This window comes from Danio rerio, chromosome 16 (genome assembly GCF_052040795.2).
Source record: "Danio rerio strain M-AB ecotype USA chromosome 16, GRCz13ab, whole genome shotgun sequence".
Taxonomy (NCBI): Eukaryota; Metazoa; Chordata; class Actinopteri; order Cypriniformes; family Danionidae; genus Danio; species Danio rerio.
This window is the reverse complement of record NC_141036.1, coordinates 7107065-7129521: the sequence shown is the minus strand read 5'-3', so window position 1 is coordinate 7129521 and position 22457 is coordinate 7107065. Positions and strand designations below refer to the sequence as shown.

Below are 22457 nucleotides of genomic sequence, written 5' to 3'. Positions count from 1 at the left end.
GCCACTCATCCGTAATCAGTAATAATCCAATCAGAATGATCATTGCTTAATATAAATGGATCACTTTCTCCTTATTGCTCTATCTTCGTTTTGGAAGAATCCCCCCTTCCCCCCCATCTCCTCCTTTTTCTCCCCTTCTAAAGGGGGAGCGATCGAGACCTACCTGATCTCGATTCTCCTGATATGCTTTTAGACCGGGCGGGAGCCCTGGGCTCAAATTTCTCAGAGCTCAGGGTTCTCTTCCGGGACATCATGCCAAACCTGCTATAAATGCCAAGCATATCTAAGTGGGAGCTCTTGAAATGAAATTCTGCTGTAAAGGGACTCTTTCTTTAATCCCTGTATTGAACTAGAACGGGTAAAACGCACATGATTTTGCCAAGTACGATATGGTCCTGGATTAACGTCTATGATGATCCTGGAACATCATTTTTTATTTTAAAATGTAATCCATACCTATTCTCTGCCTCTAAACTCGACCATATGGGGAATATTAGTTGGATAACAATCATGTAGAAGTGCATAAATCTTACCATATACCTAAATTTAACGTAAACTGTAAACATATCTCTTATTTCTGATTGGGTGATTGGAATGTTGTTCCAGGATCAACATAGATTAATCCAGGAACAGGTCCTACTTGATGAAATCAGGTTGGCGAATGGGTAACATTGTGAATAACAGGAACAAATTATTCTAAAGCCCTATTTGGATGGCAATTGTTTCTCAGTGGGATGTGTGTAAAGGCTGGGATACACCAAGCAGAACGTTGGCCGTTGGGCAGTGCCGGGCCATCGTTGAGCGTCTGTTGGCCTAGTTTGTTGTAGTCCACATGTTGGCTCCTTGTTGGGTAAACGTTAAAGCAGGTTGCCCAAATTCAGCATGTAGAGTTGACTGTCGGTAAAACCGAGCACTTTGATTGGTTATTCATCAACGTCTCAAATCAAGAGAACAAATCTGAAGTAGCAAAACCAAGCGAAAGGATTTGCGAAACAATTTTGGATTGATCTCGTTATTTGAATTCACTCACGTAGTCAATGCTGTAAAAGCAATCCAGCCAAATGGAAAAAGCTTCTGACCTCATGTTAAGGTGTTCTTAGTCTGTGTTGCCTTCACATTTCTTTCGTTCTGCACCAAAGACGCATCTTTTCAGTATAGTCTCGTTCTGCTTATTTTATGCACACTTATTTAAATTAACCACACAAAAAGAATAATTGCATTAAAGCTTGTTTAAATTTTAAGTCGCCATGACTTGGAAGATAAGATCATCCATTTTTTCCCAAGTCATGAAGTATATCTGATATAAATAGTCCCAAAATTGGAAGAAAATTGAAGGACAGTGCATGATTTGTCGTTTAAAAACGAAATGGATCTTTGGAAAATGAAGGAAGAATGATGAATAGACAAAAGCAGGGCAGAAACGAGACACTGATAGCCCTGTCCTAAAAGACTGTTACCTTCGCTCTGAAGACGTTCCATGTGACCAAAAGTGAAGAAAAGTTGGTTGAAGGTTGCTAAAAGATTATGAGGCCAAATTAATTTTTATAAAATAGTGTGGTGCACAGATACATAGTTTATCCGTTTGTTAAGTGATTGCGTAGGAAATACTGTTTCCAGGTTCAAGCCGCCACTCATTTGAGTTGAGAAAATATTTGTTTATGACCCCTTTTTAGTCATATCACACATTAAAGCTAATTTGATACAAAATCATGGTGTACACAACAGTCTCTGTACTTGCTGCATCACAGACACCAATACTTTAACAATTTAGAAAAAAATTAATCACTTTCTGGCTGTTGAATAATAGGCATATATATATATGTATGTATATATGTATATATACGTATATCTACATATATATACTTATGTATATATATATATGTGTACATATATATATATATATATATATATATATATATATATATATATATATATATATATATATGTATGTATATATATATATATATATATATATATGTATATATATACATATATATATATGTATATATATATATATATATATATATATATATATATGTGTGTGTATACACACACACACATATGTATATATATATGTGTATATATATATATATATATATATATATATGTGTGTGTATATATATATATATATATATATATATATATATATATATATATATATATATATATATATATATATATATATATATATATATATATATATATATGTGTGTGTGTATACACACACACACACACACACACACACACACACACATATATATATATATATACATATGTGTGTGTGTATATATATTCATATATATATATATATATATATATATATATATATATATATATATATATATATATATATATATATATATATATGTGTGTGTATGTGTGTATATATATATATATATATGTGTGTGTGTGTGTGTGTGTGTGTGTGTGTGTGTGTGTGTGTGTGTGTGTGTGTGTGTGTCTGTGTGTGTGTGTGTGTGTGTGTGTGTGTATATACACACAGACACACATATATATATATATATATATATATATATATATATATATATTACGATTGTGATTTTCGAAAGCAATACATCACTTTGTAAACGTTTATTATTAGCATTTGTTGAGTCTCCCTATAAAGCTTGAAAAAGCACTTGGACTTGGAAGCCGCTTCGAGTGATGTCACACTTAACAAACGGATAATAAGTATATACATAGAAAAATAAGAGGAGTATATTTTGATTTAATTCCTACTGCTAAGTGTGAACACACACATAAAGTGCTATGGATGAGCTGCTGTCCCACATCTAGAGTGCTACATCCCACTCTTGCTAACAATCATTGCAGAAATTACCAAGTAGTTGGCAGTAAATATCCTGTTACAGTGAGATAATCTCTCTGCACATCAGCTGGTAAGCCAGGATGGAGAATGATATTTGGACAAAAATGACATTTACATTCAAAGTCATGCTGTGTTTTTAAAGGCGCTGCTTGCCCTCATCAACCCATTGTTCATCAGTACCATGATGAAGAACCAAATTGCAACCAGACGCAGCAAAACCCTTGAAGGGATAGTGTCATCCCTGAAAATGACAATGCTATTATTATTCATATGTCCAGTTGAAGTCAGAATTATCAGCCCCCTTTTGATTTTTTTCCTTTTTTTTCCTATATTTTCCAAAAAAATTTTAATAGAGCAAGAAAATGTTCACAGAATGTCTGAAAATATTTTTTCTTCTCACGAGAGTCTTATTTATTTTATTTCGGCTAGAATAAAAGCAGTTTTTAATTTTTTAAATCACATTTTAAGGTCAAAATTATTAGCCCCTTTCAGCTAAATATTTTTTCAATAGTCTACAGAACAAACCATTGTTATACTAAAACTTGCCTAATTACCCTAACCTGCCTAGTTAACCTAGTTAAGCCTTTAAATGTCACTTTAAGCTGTATTGAAGTGTCTTAAAAATATCTAGTCAAATATTATTTACTGTCATCATGGCAAAGATAAAATAAATCAGTTATTAGAAATGAGGTATTAAAACGATTATGTTTAGAAATATGTTGATAAAATCTGCTCTCCGTTAAACAAAATTTGGTTAAAAAATAAACAGAGGGGCTAATAATTCAGGGGGGCTAATAATTCTGACTTCAACTGTATGTACAGATCTTCAATATAAAATGTTGTGGAGTTAATATATTACATTTCTGGAAATATTCATCTGAATTCTTTCATTTTAGGAGGGGTGGGGGGTATGTCAGTCTCAACTGTTGTTCTAAAGACATGTTTATACCAATTCATTTACACAAGTTTTTAATTATTTAAGGGTTTTGTGGCATCTGCTCTCAGAAATGTATAACTGTATGTCCCAGGTAGTCATTAAGGACATACAGTATGATTTCTTTTGCACTTGGTTGTAGCATATCTCTTTGATGAGAGAACATAAATATGTAATAAACCGTATTTTCTGATATGCCCAGTCAGATTAACCATGAAGGTTACAGTTTAAAATGCACACGAATAGCACAGTTACATTTAACCACTGCCAAAAATCTTAAAGGCAAAGCTCTTACAAGTCAATCAGGGTGTTTGTAGCTTCATTGAGTAACTATTTAACCAGATTTATTAGTAGTGTGAATTAATTCTTATTTTTGTATGTATATATTTGGTCTTCTGTAGTATTAGTATTCGTGGTAACACTTTACAGTTATAGTACATGAAAAAGGGCGTGTTAATATGTTAATACGGAAACTAAACATTACTTTATTATTGATTAATGATGAGTTAATGGATGTGTTAATCATGAACTAACTTTAACGGCTGCCTAACAGGATAATGGCTACCTTAATTACTTGTTAGTACATGCATGTTTGTTAATTAGCGTATTAATTACCACATTAGTTAATGCTTAATTTAACAGTCAAGAACTCATAAGCTGTTAATGTATAATTATATCATGACTTTACTTGGAGGGGCACATCATCATTAACCCATTCTTAACTACTTATGAACTCCTTATGCATGCCTGACTAGGGCGTTTACACTGAATAACAATAGAAAAGTGTTCTGTCCACATCATGAGTAGTTCAGGATAATTCATAAGTAGTTAAGGATAAGTTAATGATGATGTGTCTATCCAAGTAAAGTCTTAATTATACATTATAGACTTAATTATACATTAACAGCTCATGAGTTCATGTTGGTTACATTTAGGTTAAATGTTAATTAGTACAATAATTCACTATCATGTACTAACAATAATTAAGGTAACCATTATTCATGAACTCATGTGACTCATGTTGTAGTTGAGGTTAGTTCATGATTCGCACATGCATTAACTCAACATTAGTTCATAATAAAGTAATGTTCAGTTTACATAATAATACATCCTTATTCATGTACTGGGATTGTAAAGTGTTACCGTAATAGTTAGTAATAGTTACTGTTAGTAATTGGTATGCTGAATATAAATGATAAATATTTAATTGACAGTTAGTTAAAATATTGGAAAAAAAAAACTGAACAAAAAACAATTTTATTTAAATTTTAAGTGATAATTGGCTTAATTAGGAGATGCAGTGGCGAAGTGGGTAGCACGTTCGCCTCACAGCAAGAAGGTCACTGGTTCGTGGGTTTCCTCCGGGTGCTCTGGTTTCCCCTACAGTCCAAAGACATGCGGTACAGGTGAATTGGGTAGGCTAAATTGTCCGTAGTGTATGAGTGTGTGTGTGAATGTGTGTGTGGATGTTTCCCAGAGATGGGTTGCGGCTGGAAGGGCATCCGCTGCGTAAAAACTTGCTGGATAAGTTGGCGATTCATTCCGCTGTGGCGACCCCGGATTAATAAAGGGACTAAGCTGACAAGAAAATTAATGAATGAATTGGCTTAAATAATGGTAAATATTATATGAAAAAATAAATAAATCATGTTATTTCACATGGCAAATAAATTTTAGATTTAGTGATTTACAATAACACTGGATCAAATTCGAGGAGAAGACCTTTTCTCTTACTAAAGCACTTTTTCGTTAGCCAATCTGACACAGTATTCATGTGAATATTGATACTGTATTGAAACTTCGGCATTCAAATTCATATGGGACTTTCCAAAACAAATTGCATTCTTAAACTGAACCTACACCTGTCATCAAAAGAAATAAAAAAGGCTATTATTTCAACCCAGATTTCATCTCTCCCGGACATAAGGCATCCCTCATTGATCGCTAAACAATTCTTGTTCAGTGTTTTATACACACTTAATCTATTTCATTTGAACAAAGAGGAACAGTGACTTCTCAAGTGGCTACATTTATGTTTCTTATTCATACAAGTTGTCTCAGAATCACAGCTTAGTTCTTTTTTTAAAGGGATAGTTCACCTGTGTTTTGAGTTTCTCCTGTTGAAGACGAATCTGAATGTTGGAAAGCAGCAGCCATTGACTTTCATTGTTTTTTTTTTTGTTCTGATATTGAAGTCAGTGGCTCCTTTTTCCAATATTCTTCAGAAAATCTGGTTTTGTGTTGAACAGAAGTAAAAATTCCAACCACTTGAGTAAAAAAAATAAAATTTGGGGGTAAGCTATCCCATTTAAATGGGACGAAGATGTACTCATTGTTCAGATTTATGGGCCGTTTCCACTGAGAGGTATGGTACAGTTCTGTATATAACCCACTTATATTTATATAACACAAACAACTAGTTGAATGCTAGAAATTCTGCATACAGGCTACACATTCTTTTAATAGTTGATTTTTACTCACTTTGCGCAGTTTTCTTTGTTTGATTATGTGTAATCGTCATAATGTAGTAGCTCATAATATAATACATTTTTATCCTAGTTTCACATTACAAGGGAAAAAAAGGTGTTGTGTGATCAGAAATGTGATATTAGAGTAAACTCAGGATTTGAAGTGGGTTTCCAGTGCATTTTAAGGGCAGTTTGACACTTAACTGTGCATTCTGCTGTGTGCTGTGAAAACAAGTGTTAACATGCTGGTGAACGTTTGAGATGAGGCAAGTTTGAAGAGAAATTGCAACCCAGTGAAGACAAGCACTGTACTGGGAATGCTAAAAAAGTATAATTTTAGGTTTTATTTCAACATTATTTGGTTGTAAATCTGACATTGCATTTGTATTTTGAAGGGATCCTCAACAGTATCTGAACACATCAATTCAACAGACACGCCGGCGGAGTCACAAGATGAGGTATTTGGTAAGAACCTTTATTTATTTATTTTTTTATAACTGATATTTTTCGATTTCATCTATTGCTGGTTCACCCGCCACATTTATTTTATTTTAAAGGTTCAAATGAAACATTTCAGATCAGAGATGCTTCTTAATTCTTAATGAGATGTTTCTCAATTCTAATGTTTCTTACATTTGAGTGAAAAGACTTTAATTAGTTTATAAAATATGTGCTTCAAAACATGCATTAAACATTCCCTTTTTGGAAACAGGCTCACTTTTAACTTAACCCTACAGTTCCTGTAATGTTAGAATTAGATGTTATGGAAATACGTGTTTTATATAGATAGCTATTAAATATTTATTTATATATAAAAACGCACAGATCCTTGTTTGTGTTGTTTTTATTTCTTTGTTCATTTTCAGATACAAAACTTAGTTAAAAAAAAAGATTTTTTTACTCTGAGTTTTTGTCTTGTTTCTAGTCCAACTATCTAAAAATTCTTAAATCAATTAAGCATTTTCTACTAGATAAGCAAACAAACTAAAACAATAATAATACATCAGAAATAAGTAAGTTTTTCCTTAAAACAAGCTAAATAGTCTGCCAATGGGGTAAGTAAAATAATCTCATGCGCAAATGCATTAAGTGCATGTCCGAATTCACTTTTGCTATTTTAAGGGTGTAAAAATACGGTCTGCGCCCTGACGCATGGTCTAACAGGGTTGTGCTTATTCTCTTAATGAGTTATGAATGTGTTTTGAGCATAACGTGCAATAAACCAATCAGAGACTCATTTCACATTGCCTTTAAAAGTCAGTTGTGTTGCGCCATGGTGCATTTGCTATTTACATGCCGGGCTTTATAAGAGGAAAAACTGAACGCTTCACTAGCGAGAAAACAGTTTAACAGACCATCTGCAGCGCAGAATAAAGAACGCGCCTCCTCCATTCGTCCTCTTTACTTTTTCTTTACTTTTACTCTTTACTCATTTACTTTCATGGAGTAAGGAAACGTTGAAGACTCCACTGAAGACATCCATCAGCCTATATATTTAAATATTAACAAATTAAATTAAATTTGTTAAACGCAAAGATTTGTTTAAAAACTATTTCTAAATTCAGGAATGATTTCCAGCAAGTGAATAAATGAATAATGACAAAGAGTGGTCAAAAATCGGAGGTAAATCCAAACACACGTCTTGTTCTTATGCCCCATATATGGATGCAGAATTCTCCAAAACCCGACAGGTGGACAAATCTAAACTTGTTTTATTAAAACAAGTATAAATATGCATATAATAAATAATATTGCTACTAGTAATAAAAATGCAAATTTTGCCCCCTCCCTCATTTTATATTTGTACAGGAATTTATATTCATTCATCAATTTCTTGTCGGCTTAGTCCCTTTATTAATTCGGGGTCGCCACAGCGGAATGAACCGCCAACTTATCCAGCAAGTTTTTATGCAGCGGATGCCCTTCCAGCCGCAACCCATCTCTGAGAAAAGGAATTTATATATTTTTGTAAAGATTTTTATAAATAATTTTTTTATATGTAAAGATATTTGTGTATTGCTGTACATTCTGTGTGCATTAAGGAATGTTTAAGTGTTTGAATCATAAGCTTTTAGTTGGTCAATGGCACGGTCTATTTCAGTTCCTCAAAAAAGCAAAACGTCAACAATGCACCATGACACACCTCCTTTATAGACCAGCACACCCATGAGTCCAAAAAGTGGCGCAAATGGATTTGCTATTTAAACAACGTGGTGCAAAACATGAAAATTACAGAGGCGCTGGTCTGAAAATAGCAACAAATCACGCCAAACATGTCTTGCCCCATATGGTGCTGGGTGTATTGCGCCGTCAATCAGCTGGCCTCTGGACTAGAAATAAAAAAAATAGCATTGTAATTTTTTTTTTTATATACATTTTTAGGCAATTTTAACAAAAGTGCGATAATATTAATAACTGTGCTAAATTTTGCCACTATAATCATGATATAAAGTTTTCATGCTATTATATCTCTAGTGACAGTAATGCGTCACCGTAATATTCTCCTCTTAAAATGCCATAATAGATTGCTTATGATACTCTATTTTGCATTGGTAATGAAAACCAACAAGTACAGTAACAGTAACAGCTGTGTGTTTTTTCCTCTACATGTGTGTTTTGGAGTGAGTGAGTAAGCAGATGACACAGTGGTGTTTCTCCAGCATGTTGAAGGTTGCTGAAGCTTACACCAGCTGGCACAGGCTCCAGAGAGACTGCTGCAGGCCTCTGCCTCCATATTCACAAGCTGATATTGTTTAGATAGCTTGTCCGTCACTGCCTCACTGTTCACTGCTTAAACCTCATTGTTCTCTTTCTGTAGGGAAACCATTTAATTAGAGTGGATTAGTCCAGTGATTCAAACTATTATCTATTATTTGAAACATTTTTTACCTGAATATAATTAGACATGAAGTAGGAAAGTGCCATTTATTGTACTGGGGTAATATGCAATTATGGGAGTCTTTTTTGTTGTTGTTTAGTTTCTTGAATTATGTTGTCATGGCAAAAATGAACAAAAGCAAATGAAATATTTGAGATTTAGCCATTTCACCTTATAACTTTATATATGACAAATGTTAGTGGTGTAACGGATAACAAATCTCACAGTTCGGATCACATTATGGTCCTTTGTCCCACTTTATATTAAGTGTCCTTAACTACTATGTACTTGCATCAAAAAAAGTAAATACAATGTACTCACTGTGTTCATAATGTTTTTGAGAACACTTGTGGTGCTTTTGAGTTGGGATAGACGTTGGGTTACGGACAGGTTTGGTGGTATGGGTAGGTTTAAGGGGGGGTTGAGGTGTAAGGGATGGTCAACAGTGTATTTACAAATGTAGTTACAAAAGTTATCTACAGATGTAATTACATCAAGTATAAGTACACAGTAAATACGTGTATTTACACAATAAGTACATTGTAACAAACTATTAATTCTTGTGTAAGTAAATATTAATTAAGGCGACTTAATATAAAGTGGGACCTGGTCACAGATCGGACCATTTTTTGGATCAGTCATAAAGGGGAGGAGACGAATGTAATTTGCTTTCCACTTATAACAAAACCAGCACTGCAAAAAACTTTTGGTTTTAGCAAACAGAAATTAGAAGCTGTAATTATATTAAAAATATAATGAAAAATAATCAGCTGAATGAAAATAAACTGTAAAATATTCAATACGGTAAAAAAATGCACTGCTACTACTGTTGATGATAACGCTAAATGTAGAAATCTAACATTATAATTTGTACAACCCATATTTATTTTAGTCTAATTTTCAATAAATGATTCAGCTATTGACTTGTAAAACTTCATGTTTCATTGCTAGATGGTCATTTTTGAAGAATTATTCAGTGCCGTATTTCTGATAGCTGTTCTTCGCCACCTATGGTTGAATAATGTAAATGTTCCTTACAACTTTCATTTTTAAGCATTATTATCTACCTTTTATTATTTTCCTATTTATCCTTGTAAAACAGCTTTGACGCTATCTACGATGTATAACGCTTTATACTATAGAAGTAAGGTGATTTGACTTGACATAAGATTATAAGTCATTTCTGTCGCCATATATAATAATTGGACAAATAAAAGTCAATCTGTACACATACTCTGAATCAAACTTAGACAGAAAGAGATACTAAAAGTAAAATGTATGGTACATCTCAAGTCTAGGATTGTGTACAAAGTTTTAAAACTTTTCTAAATACGACAACTGTAACTTATTTTTGTAGTTGTTACAATTTTTCTTAGCTTTCTACTTCGGCTGGCATGTAGAGACGTGCTGAAGGAATAGCTGCTGAATGCTCAATGACAGTGAAACAGACAAGAGACTGTCCTTGGGGTCTGTGGGCGCTCTCGGGCACTCATGAATGCAGCTATAGAGAGGACTTCATGTAGGGGTGGGAGGCCTGGACACAGACCGCATGCCTGTAGCCCCTCTCCGAGACATGCTTCCCGTGCCTCGGTCCCACTGCTTCATACTGTGTGGGTCTGTTTGTTGCAGCAGGGCTGTAGCTGGGTTAGGTTAACATTTCTTGGAAGTCTGGTTATTCGATCTTCAGATTGTCCTTCATGTTTCTTAATGCACTTTGGCACAATAATAAAACTATTCGCCTAATATTCTGTTGGCCTACCTCTTAATGCAGGAAATCCTAACTAAAAGAAACGACTCTGAACATGTTCTGTGTATTTGGCACCACAACATAAGCAGTTGTAGGGTTGTAGGATTTCTGGTATATCATGGAATTTTAACAGGGCTATTCCAGACATTGAAAATCAGGGAACTTCTTTTGTCCAAGTCACGGAATATCAGGAATTTTTGTATATGTCTTTGTTTTCTGGATTTTTCAAGAAACAATTCTGTATATCGAGCCAAAAATGACAGATATTGCAGTGACTTCTCAAAATATGTGGCATTTCTTGCCTTAATTCTTTATTATTACTATTAATTTTTACATCAAGAATAGGTATGCTTCAATCAATCGGCCGAAGATTGGTATCGGCCGATAATCACATTTCATGGCTCGATCGGTACCTGCCAATCTTTCCAATCTCATAAATCATTAGCAGGTGTTTGAGTTCACAAGGAGAGAGAGCGCACAAGCTCTCCAGTATATTATACATAGCCTAAGCTGAAGTAAAATTAATAAAGGGTTTTCTGTAAAGCTGCTTCTGGCCATGACATGTTCACACCTTAATGGTTATAAAAGACATGTTTAAGGTATTATATGCAGAATCCTTAATTTATTTCCTTAGGTAAGGCGAGATCTGCCCTTAAGGCTCATACTTGGAGGGAAATGTGCTTAATGCATTATGAAGCTTGAGGCATCAAGTACTTGGTATCGGCCGATCAGCATGACAAGGAATCGGTACTTGGTATCGGCTTGAAAAATTCTGATCAGAGCATCCTTACTCAAGAACCATTGGTCTTTTCAACACCGAGAGAAACAAAGAGAGAACGTGTTTAGCTCTTAACCACAGAAAGCCTACTACATATTTGATGCATAAATGACTATGATCAAATACATTTTTGAAGAGGTGTGCACATCAGTGCACAGCCAATGTTTAGCAAAAGCTGCCCCAGACCATCCATGCACACTCAATGCAAAAGAATAAATTAACCTTCACACTTGCCTATAATTTTCAAATGAGTCTAAGGACTCTGGTTAGCGTACATGTGTCTTCAATAAGGGTAGGAACTAACCTAACCTATTTGGATGGCAATCTCAAACATGATACCATGTGTCTGATATGATCATGCTCAGTCAGATGATAATATTTATGTTGGATTCTAAAATCTGGCTAGGGAAATCCACTTTCTTGCAGAGTTTATCTCTAACCGTGATCAACAGCCAGTAGGTAGTTTGGTTAGAGTAAAACATTTCTGGAATCGAATGGCTAATCACCAACTACACCCTGTAAATTATGAAAATCCATCCCTTACGTTTTACTGAGAAACATTTACTGTCTGAATAGGAACAGATATGGACACCCTGCTTTAAGTCCTGCAAGTTGTGAGAGATGACCTTTATGGATCAGATTTATTAGTCCACCACATACCATAAAGGGAAGACATCTGGCCAAGAGCAAGACCAGCATCTTTATTTCAAACCATTCCTGAATTTTTTTACAGTGTGGCATAGTTCCAATATCCTGATAAAGGAGGCCAACGATATCAAGGATAACCTTTTGCATGAAGGCTGTATGAGCTTTGCAACAATCCACTGGCAGGTGGTATGGCTCAAAATAACATTCACATAAATGCCTTGACCTAAGGTTTCCTAGAAGAACATTACTCTTTGCATAACTTTTCCACCTGCCTACTACCAAAAGCTTATCCTACCACAGCTAAATGATTCTCACAAACCAGGACATGCATCTGATTAAAAGAAAAAAACAACAACAAATAATCAATCAGAATAATGTATTTCATGTAGTGGACAAGGGTCTTTTCTGTCTTGGCCAGAAAGATGTTTTTCGGTGAGATTGAGCTATAGTAGCCCTTCTGTGTGATTGGAGACAGGCTAACCTTGGGGGAGTCTTGGACTCTAATAGCCCAGTTGACTGGTGACCAGTTGCCCTATCTTGTGCTACTTCTGTGGATTATTACCACTGCATACCAGGAACAACCCACAAACCTTGGCATTTTAGAGATGCTGTGACCCAGTCATCTAGCCATCGTTATCTGACACTGGTCAAAGTCACTGTGATCTTTTTACACTTGTTGTTCGAGGCATTGGTGTCCATACCTGATTCAGAAATGCTAAACTCATGCAGTTTTTAACTCCAAGCAGCTCCAACTCACTTGCCTATAAGTTTCAAGAAAAGCCACGGTCACACTAGGGTTTGAGCTTGCGAAATTCTGTCGAATGGTGCTGTGAAAAAGGGGTAAGATGAATCAAGATTAGGCGTTAAAAAGCTTGCGATTGCTCCATATTTTAAGTTTCTGTGGAGAGATCATGCTTTGATCTTCTATTGGTCTAACGCAATCACGTGATGCAATTTCGCAGGTCAGAGTTCGCTTGAACTTTCCATTATAACAACATGCAAAACTTGTTGCACGAGCTTGTGTTACCAGTCTGCCACATTTGCATGTGTTTGAATGTAAATGTATGGCATGAAAAGTGCAGTATGACCGCGGCTTTAGCCTTGATTAGACCTTGATAAGTTATTTCAGATATGTGCAAAAAGGGTAGGAGTCAACCTTTTGGAATCCCTCCAGAAACAGTTCCCCTGTCTAAAGCCTAGCACACACTGTGTGATTTTTAATAATTCTAAGAGATTGTAGCATGTCAGATTGCACGAACATGATCTCAGTTGTCATAATGTCAGAACGACTATTGTCAAACATGGCCAAGCAAGAAAACTCACGCAGATAAACATGTCAAACTAATGATCTTAGGGATCTTGTAGGATTTCCCAAATTCCTCAACTTCTCGCATTCAATTGATTGGTTCAGCACATCCCACAGATGCCAAGACATCTGGAAAATTGGAAGGCCAACATCTTGAACTCTGTCATATTCCTCAAACCATTCCTGAAAGTTTTGCAGTGTGGCATGGTGCCGACCTGCTGAAAGAGGCCACTGATATCAGAGAAAAACATTTGCATGAATGGGTGGATGTGGTTTGCAACAATCTATAGGTAGGTGGTATGGTTCAAAGTAAGATCCACATGAATGCCTTGACCCAGGCTTTACCAGCAAAACATTGCTTCGAGGATAACAGCGCTTCTGGCGCCCTGTTCTCAACCCATATTACATCCTACTACCATATTTCCTACAGGTAAACGACGGACATACATCTGGCTATGCAACTGATGTAATGAAAACTTGATTCAACAGACTAGGCACAATCAACAGGGCTCTTTGTGGGCATAGCTCTCTATCATGTCAAGCATTAGGCTTTTCAACAGTTTGAGCTGTATTAGCTCTTCTGTGTGATTAGATCATGCAGGCTAGACTTTGTTCGCTAGGTGAATAAAAGAGTCTTTGTCTCTCATGACCTTGCCTTTCTTTGCACCAATTCTCTAGAGACTTAACACTTCAAATCAGAAAAACCAAACAAGACTTGGCATTTTGGAGATGCTCTGACTAGCCATCGTCTAGCCATCATTATTTGGCTCTTTTCAGTCTGGTGTATGTTTTTGCTCACCCATTTTCCTGCTTCCAACACATGGAATTCCAGAACTTACCACTGTTCACTTAATGCTTGCTTTATCCCCCTGCTTGGTGGGTGCCGTTTGCAATGAGACAATCAATTCTATTTACTTATCAGTGGTTTTGTTGTTGTGCTTGTTCAGTTTATACTATAGGGATATTTTACACAGTCTTCATCCTTTCAATACAGAACAGTTTGAAAGAGAGTAACTGACTTAATTACTTCAAGGGTTATTTATATCGAAGTTGATATTTAGCCACACTATGTTGGTGTTTCATAACATCTAAGTTTTTACAAGGTGGGTCATTAGCCTAACGCTCAACCCCCAACCTGAACATACACCACCATACACTATAGACAATTTAGCCTACCCAATTCACTTAGTGCATGTCCTAGTGCAAACCGGAACACCCAGAGGAAACCCACGCCAACACGGGGAGAACATGCAAACTCCACACAGAAATCCCAAATGACCAAGCCAGGGCTCCAATCAGCAACCTTCTTGCTGTGAGGCAACAGTGCTACCCACTGCGACATCAACACTAGAAAGGGAGTAACTACCAACTTTCAAAGACATCTAATAGACATCCTAACATGGATGTATTGGCTAAAACAAGGCAAAATTTGGACTGGGAGTGAAAATCTAATAGACATCTTGCAATAGTCTAACTCAGGAGTGTCCAAACTCGGTCCTGGAGGGCCGGTGTCCTGCATGTTTTAGTTCCAACCCCAATTAAACACACCTGAACCAGCTAATCAAGCTCTTTCTAGGTATACTTGAAACTTCCAGGCAGGTGTGTTGGAGGAAGTTGGAGCTAAACTATGCAGGACACCGGCCCTCCAGGACCGAGTTTGGACACCCCTGGTCTAACTAGCCCAGATATAAGACAGACTTCACGTGCAGTCTTTCATTCATGTCTGTTTGATGGTTGTCTGTTTTTGGACTTTTGTTAGAGACCTATTCAATTTTCACTGACAACCCAAGTTTAGCCTTGTTTAAGGTAGGGTAAACCTGCTCAAACAAAGCACATCAAAATGGTAGGGCTGAATTTGGAGCAGCTGGAGGGCTGAGAGACCTCCAGAATGATCTATAAATATTATTTTGATATCTGAAAATCCAAAGCAGCACATTTGTATTTTGCAGCACAAACTAAAGGACTATTTTGCTGATGTTTTGAGTTGGGTGGGGGGCCAAATTCACAGAAGTCGAACCATGTTGTAGTTTTGGTTATGATTTGGGAAATACAAAACCCAAATCTTTAGAATTTTCACTAGTCATCTTATACTTTTGATCACTCTTTAAAGAGCCATTCAAACCAGCCACACCTTGCAAGTACTTCAGATATCAGATGAGTTTCACTTTGCAGAGAATTCATAAAATCCAGCCCGGGGAAGTTATTACAGTCACACTGTTTCCTTTGTCCTTCTACAATAACTTTGTGATGGGACAAAGAAGCACTGTAAAGAAACACTAGAATTCAGATTCTCTTGTGTTGCGTGGTACAGTCACGGCTTTGTCTTCTTGCTCTGGGTTCAAACCTGACGACCTCCTGAGGAAGCATTGCTCGAGATTGGTAAACATTTTAACACCAAAGGATAGAACCTACAGCTATTAATGTTAATTCAATAACCATTGCAAGGTTTCTGTAACATCTCATATTTAATACTAAAGGGTGACGATGCCATGGAATAGTTTTAAAGTGGACTTTGTGAGTCAAGGGGTGGGGTAGGTGATGACAATGATCTTACTGTGGATAGTCAGATAACTCCCGTTGTATGCGTGTGTGTGTGTGTGTGTGTGTGCAGGACTGGGGGAGGCAGACCTCAACCAGAACAATGGCTGCTCCAGCAAGAGTCCAGTGGTGACTGACTCCATGAATGCTGAAGTACATCACAGCAGCTGGAACCAGCCGAACACAGTCGACCCTAATGCCTCGGGGCCACGCCCACATTTGGTCCGCCTCTTTTCGCGAGATGCCCCAGGTCGCGAGGACAACACCTTCAAAGACCGTCCCTCGGAGTCTGACGAGCTGCAGACTATCCACGAGCACGGCGGAGCTGGATCAGAGTGCGAGTCCGAGGGCACCGAGTAGAACTAGACCTTTCCCAACTCCAATTTCTGCGGGACAAAAAGGCACCGCTGCCGAGATTAGAGCAAACACTCAGTATGGCATCTGCAAGCTCTTCGCAGTCAACATTCAGGCTGGGCCGTACTAAGAAGAACCCTACCGTTATGGATCAGATCGGAAAGTTCTTTGGAGGGGAGAAGAAGAAGAAGGGGAAGGTGAGGATTTGAGCAGGCTTGGTTTCAATTTAGCATTCACTTGAGCCTTTACTACTGTTCTTTATTTGCTTGACCTGCAGTTATTGTTTGATTATTATCAGATCGCCACCAGTAAATGATTTGTGTCGTATTCTTTTTTGTTTGTTTGTTTGTTTAGCACCTTTAATTTTTTGATATCTTACGAATCGAATACAAGCGAAACTATATTATCCAGTATTGACTATTTTGGTTTGTTATGGGGTTTTTACTGTGATTCAGGGATTAAGGATGGAGTGTGAGAATTGTTTGTATAACATGACTTTTATAAAATGTATTTGAGACGCCTGTACAGGAACAAAATGTAGTGTTTTTACAACTTTTCACTGACAGTTGTGTGGTAACCAGCAAAAGATGGTACGCGTGGTATATTATACAAAGAAATTTAACGGTACAACGAGAATTTCCACATATCTATGAGCTTTTCTTATGTGACTGATGAGTATCTTAGATTTTATAGCCATTTTTGGATCTAAAGTATCTTATAGAATCACCATGGCATTGAGGGAGCACCTCAGGGTTTCCGTGGTACAGAATGAGGCCGTTACAGATCAGCTTGGTTCCTAAAATGAATTTTTCATAGTATTGGAAATGATTTTCAACAGTTATGCTTGCACAATTATGCAATTTCTAGAGCCTTAACCTTTACAACAACAAGAGTGGGAGATAAATATAGTTCGGTGACAAACACCAAAGTTCAGACATATTTTGGAGGAGGATTTTGGGGAAAATATTCAAAGAGATCTCAGTGATGTACGTATTGTGACCTTATTTCAAGTGCCATATGATGGTTAAAAGCTAAAGCTGAGGAATTGCTAACATGTGTAGCATCTAACCTTTATTAAATAGTTTTAATATACCTAATCTTTTCATGAGGAACTATGTGTTATAGTTCCAGGTGTATAATAGTTTATCTCAGACCTCCATTTTGCTGCTTCAACCAGACTTTTGAAAATGCCTCAGGTTAATCATCTCTCATCTCTGTAACAAATGTGATCTGTTAGCGTTTAATGCTTCACTAGTAACCCCTATAGATTGTGTGTTGTTCGTAACATTCTGTACGAGTTTGTGTAACCCAGAACAACCCTGAAGCTGTTCCCGATCCTGTCTTTGAGCTTTTTTTTTGACATTTGTTGCTTGATTAAAATATATCTAACAACATGAACACTGACTTTTTGGTCTGTTTGTTTAGAAACTGCGAGGCTTAGATTGTGCTTTTAATAAGAAATTTGCAAAGCCGCCAAGGTAAAGTGGCTTTATAGCAATATGTTTAGCCACAAATGAAAATTCTGTCACTATTTACTCGCATTCGAACTGTTCTAAACCTTATTTGACCTCAAAACAAGATATTCTGAAGGATGTTAAAAAACTAGTAGGCATTGACATCTATACTAGGAACGAAAGATATCATGGAAGTCAATGGCTGCTGCTTTTCAACACTATTGAAAGTATCTTCTTTTATGTTCAACAGAAGAAAGAAACTCAAGCATGTTTGAAACAAGTGGAGGATGAGGGATGAGTAAATGATAAGAGAATTAGCAATTTTGGGTGACATTTTTGTTCAAAAGGCTAACTTATTTGAATGGTGTTTCCCAATGCGACCAATTTTAAAGCCTCTTCACCGAAAGCCATATATTAGTCTCTAATGCTTGATGTTTTGTTAATGTTTAGGCTCAGCCATCTGTAATGTTGTTATAAATGATAATCCAAATGTTTATAAATCCAAATATTAGTAGGTTTAAGTTTGTAATAGGCTTTCTTAAAAATAAAAAGTGTAAGTAGGTACTATCACAACTAATATTAATACAAATGAATATCCTGTGGGTACAAATGAGCAAGTTAATAAATGTACGTTTTTATTGTAGTGTGGCTATTAAATGTAGGTCAGATCAGTTTTAAAAATGTTCAGTTTTAGATTGCGTTTTTTATCAGTATTTACAGGATGCTTCATTCTCCAGGATGATTCTTCAAACAGTTTTAGACTCTTAGATATTGATGATTTGAAGTGAAGTTTATTCATAAACTAATTTCAAGAGGATCACATGCTTATGATTGTCCACAGCTGGTCCTGCATTAGCTAACCCATGATTCACCAATCAGATGATTCCTAAATCACTACAAATCACCTGAGTTTCTTACCTCAGTATCTTCGGTTTGATATTAATAGATGGTTAACAAACTATGAACAGCTGATCTGTAAAGTATGAGTTAATATATTAGTTAAGTGTTAATTATTAGCTTATATATGTTATTGGGACGTTATTCTTAAGTTGCAATTATTCCTCATTTACTAACAGTTAATAAAGGAAGAATATCTGCAACTTAAGAATAACGTCCCAATAACATAAACTATTAACTGATACTTTACAAGTCTTTATTAAGTAATTTACTGACAGCTTGTTCATCATCTATTACTAATTTATTAGGTATAGTTATAAATCATTGAAATACAGTAAACAAGTCATATATAACTTGTTAGCTAACAGCTTGTAAGTTATCTGGCTATCTATAAGGCACTGTTTTAAATAATTAACAAACTAATAACTTTTATTTAACAAGTCATTTATAACCCATTAACTAACAGTTTATCAATGGACTATTAACTAGTTATAAGGGATAGTTGTTCTAAAGTGTTACCGTCATTGATTTCATTTAATATTAACCTCTGGTGGACTCAATGTTTTCAGCAAAAGGGTAGTCTTGGTTTAATTTTGGAGACCTCCAATCAGAGATCATTCTCAATATTCAGTTTATGGCCTGTATTTATTATTAATGTATTTGATTGCCATAAAGGTGTCAGATAGTTTAAACCAGTGGTCACCAAACTTCCTTTAGATTTTAGCTCTAACCCTACTTAAACACACCTGAATGAGCTAATCAAAGTCTTACTAGGTGTACTTGACACACCCAGGCAGGTGTGTTGAGGCAAGTTGGAGCTAAACCCTGCAGGGACACCGGCCCTCCAGGAACAAGATTGGTGACCCCTGGTCTAAAGTGATGCTATAAAAATCAATCTACTGCATCTGACAATATTGCTGTGTTGTTTATCTCACGTACAGTAAATACACCAATCCTATTACCAAATGGCTGAAGGCTTTGCATGTAGTTGTTAATGTACCCATATATTAACTACTATTTTTATCTTCTGTTGGTTATGAATAAAATATGGTAATTCTAAAAGTTTAATAAAACTTGTTTGACTTTTGGAAATCGCCAAGATGACTCCTTGTCATTGTCCTGCGACCCCCCCCCCCCCTTCTCTCCCCATGACGTCCTACCCCCACTTTGGGAAACACTGCTATTCACCTTATTTGCCGCAGACGAGCGGGCGCAGCCATTTGAATCTTTTTGGCTCGAGACTTCCGGTCTCATTCACTTCCATTCATTCTTTGACGTTAAAAACTGCTCGTTACGCTGCTTGATGTCGCAATTTGATATTTTCTTATTATATTATTCTACTTGGTCTGTATAGTCATGCAAACATTTGTTTGTAGAGCAAGTGGTTTGACTGTTTTCTGCCGTTTATTATTCCTAGTCATTTCTCCAATAGGCGACTGAATCGGAAGTTCTAAAACAATCGCGAAAACAGGCGCACTTCCGCATTTCAGAATAAGGTCAATAGACGACCTCTTAAGGCTCGTACACACCAGGACGATTTTCACTTGCGTTTATCGCCCGCGTTTTACGAGACGTTTTTCAGTATTCAAACCCAAGCACTTTTTCACTGGCGTCAAGCTGAAGAGTATGCAATATCACTCTTTCAACGTTAGATGGCGCTCCACAACTTTAAGCTTCTGACACCCGCTTATAACTCAGAAGAAGAGGAGGAGAGGAAGTTCACGTGATTGTTTATAAAGTTAACTCACTGGTGACTTGAACAAGCATGGACGGTTCAAGCAGCAGCTCCAGCACTAGCGATGAAGAAATGATTAGTGTTCACAAGAGCAAAAAGCAGCTCCATGTTCATATCGCCTCAGGGCGTCTTCTTCAATGTGCGCTCGCATTAACAGTTTTGTGCTTGAGCGCCTCCAAGTGCTGCTTACTGTAACTTCAGCAGCTCCGTGCACGTGAACAAAAGTGCCGATCTGATTGGTGGAGAAGGTTTTGCCGCGGCGCGTCAAAACAAAAAAACGAGTGAGGTGTTTTTTTTTTAAATGAAGCTTTTGCGCCTGGCGTTTTCACATCACATTGATCACATTGACGCCCTTTATTTAGTCAAGAGGCGTCAAACGCATACCTGTCAACCCTCCCGTTTTTCCCGGGATTCTCCCGTATTTTATTGTTCTATCCCGCTATCATCCCGTAAAGGTATTTTCCTGTATCTTATTATGGTGGGCATTTCCCTTATTTTCACATCCCAATGTTGACAGGTATGGTCAAACGTCGACGGAAAACGCAAGCAAAAAACATCTCGCTGTGCACGGGCCTTTAATAAGTAGTATATATATATACATATAATCTGTCAATAGCCCTTAAAAAGTCGAGGGAGTTCATCGAGATTTCCATAAAATCAAACTCCCCTCTCGTCCTGCTATTGGAAGGGAGCCCAGGGCTCGAGGATCTTAAAAGCTCAGGGCTCTCACCTGGGACTGCAGGCCTAGCAAGCTTTATTATCAATCATCAGCTAAGTGTGAACTCTTGAAATGTATAATATGAGAAAACAAACCTTAGATGCGATAAACAATGATTTGTAATGTTGTTTTGTGCCATAATAGAGGCACTTTACAACTGTGGGAGACCACAGACCTAAGTGTGGTTTGGGGGTTGGGAGCAGTGGAGTAATAACAGAGCACAGCTCAGTAATCACATGACTGACGTTGCATAACTGAAGTTTATTCAGGAAACAAGCCTCAAATCAGGCTCAACCCTTGTTATTGGGGTGGTGTAAATTTGCATAACCAGATAATCTGGGCCGTTGGACTTTCTGGGATTGACAATAGGGCTAAATAGAAGATTAAAGAGATAGTTCACCCAAAAACTGAACCAACTACTTGCCTTTTACTTGTTCCAAATAGTTTTTCTCTTTTTCTTCTATTGAATTTGGACAATTTTGGAAACTGGTAGCCATAGGCTTCATTATAATAAGAGTGTCAGTGCATACTGGATTACAACATACTTCAAAATATCTTCTTGTGAAATTCATAAAGGTTTGAAACCACATCAGGGTTGAACACATTTTCATTTTTGCGTGAACAATCCCTTTAAATCAGCCTGAACTCCTGCAGTGTGAGCCCGGGTTTAGCAAAGCAAATATAGATCTTAATAACAGTGCAAAGCAGAATTTCCCAAGCCTGTTCCTGGAAGCCGACAAGTTGAATCAGGTGTGTTTGGTTAGGAAACATTCAAAAATGTGTACTATTGGTGCACCTTCAGGAACAGGGTGGGGAAATAGTGGCGTGAAAGAATGTAAGGGGGAAGTTACAATGATGGAACTGGGCGAGGAAGCTGGAGGTAATGCCATACTGAACATTTCAATACAACAACGTTTGTACAATGTAGAAGCCTCTGTGATCTAATGAAATCTGATTTTTGTGAGAGGTTTGATGGCAGGCTCTCAGGGTGTTCGTCCTGCTTACTTTAGCCTTAATCTACTAAATCAAAACCACCTCCATGATAAATTTGCAGGGCTGGCTATTTACTGTTAAAAAGCCTTTACTGGTCAAACACTGTTTTTTGTTTGTTTGTTTGAGGACAAATATTATCTAAAAAAGATAGTCTGAAGATTTAATTTTATAGACTTTATTTT

The 22457-nt window shown here is 36.6% G+C and overlaps 1 protein-coding gene across 4 annotated transcripts in view; it reads left to right on the top strand.

The window, feature by feature from the left end:
* mbpb (myelin basic protein b) overlaps positions 1 to 22457 on the top strand; it is a 45649-nt gene that overhangs the window by 9044 nt on the left and 14148 nt on the right. For 2 of the 4 annotated variants that reach the window (NM_001271459.2, XM_087285309.1), the window contains 2 exon segments: positions 6625 to 6694; positions 16198 to 17876. In NM_001271459.2, the coding sequence (NP_001258388.1) occupies positions 6625 to 6694; positions 16198 to 16484 (357 nt within the window). In that variant the 3' untranslated portion in view covers positions 16485 to 17876. 4 annotated transcript variants of the gene reach the window in all.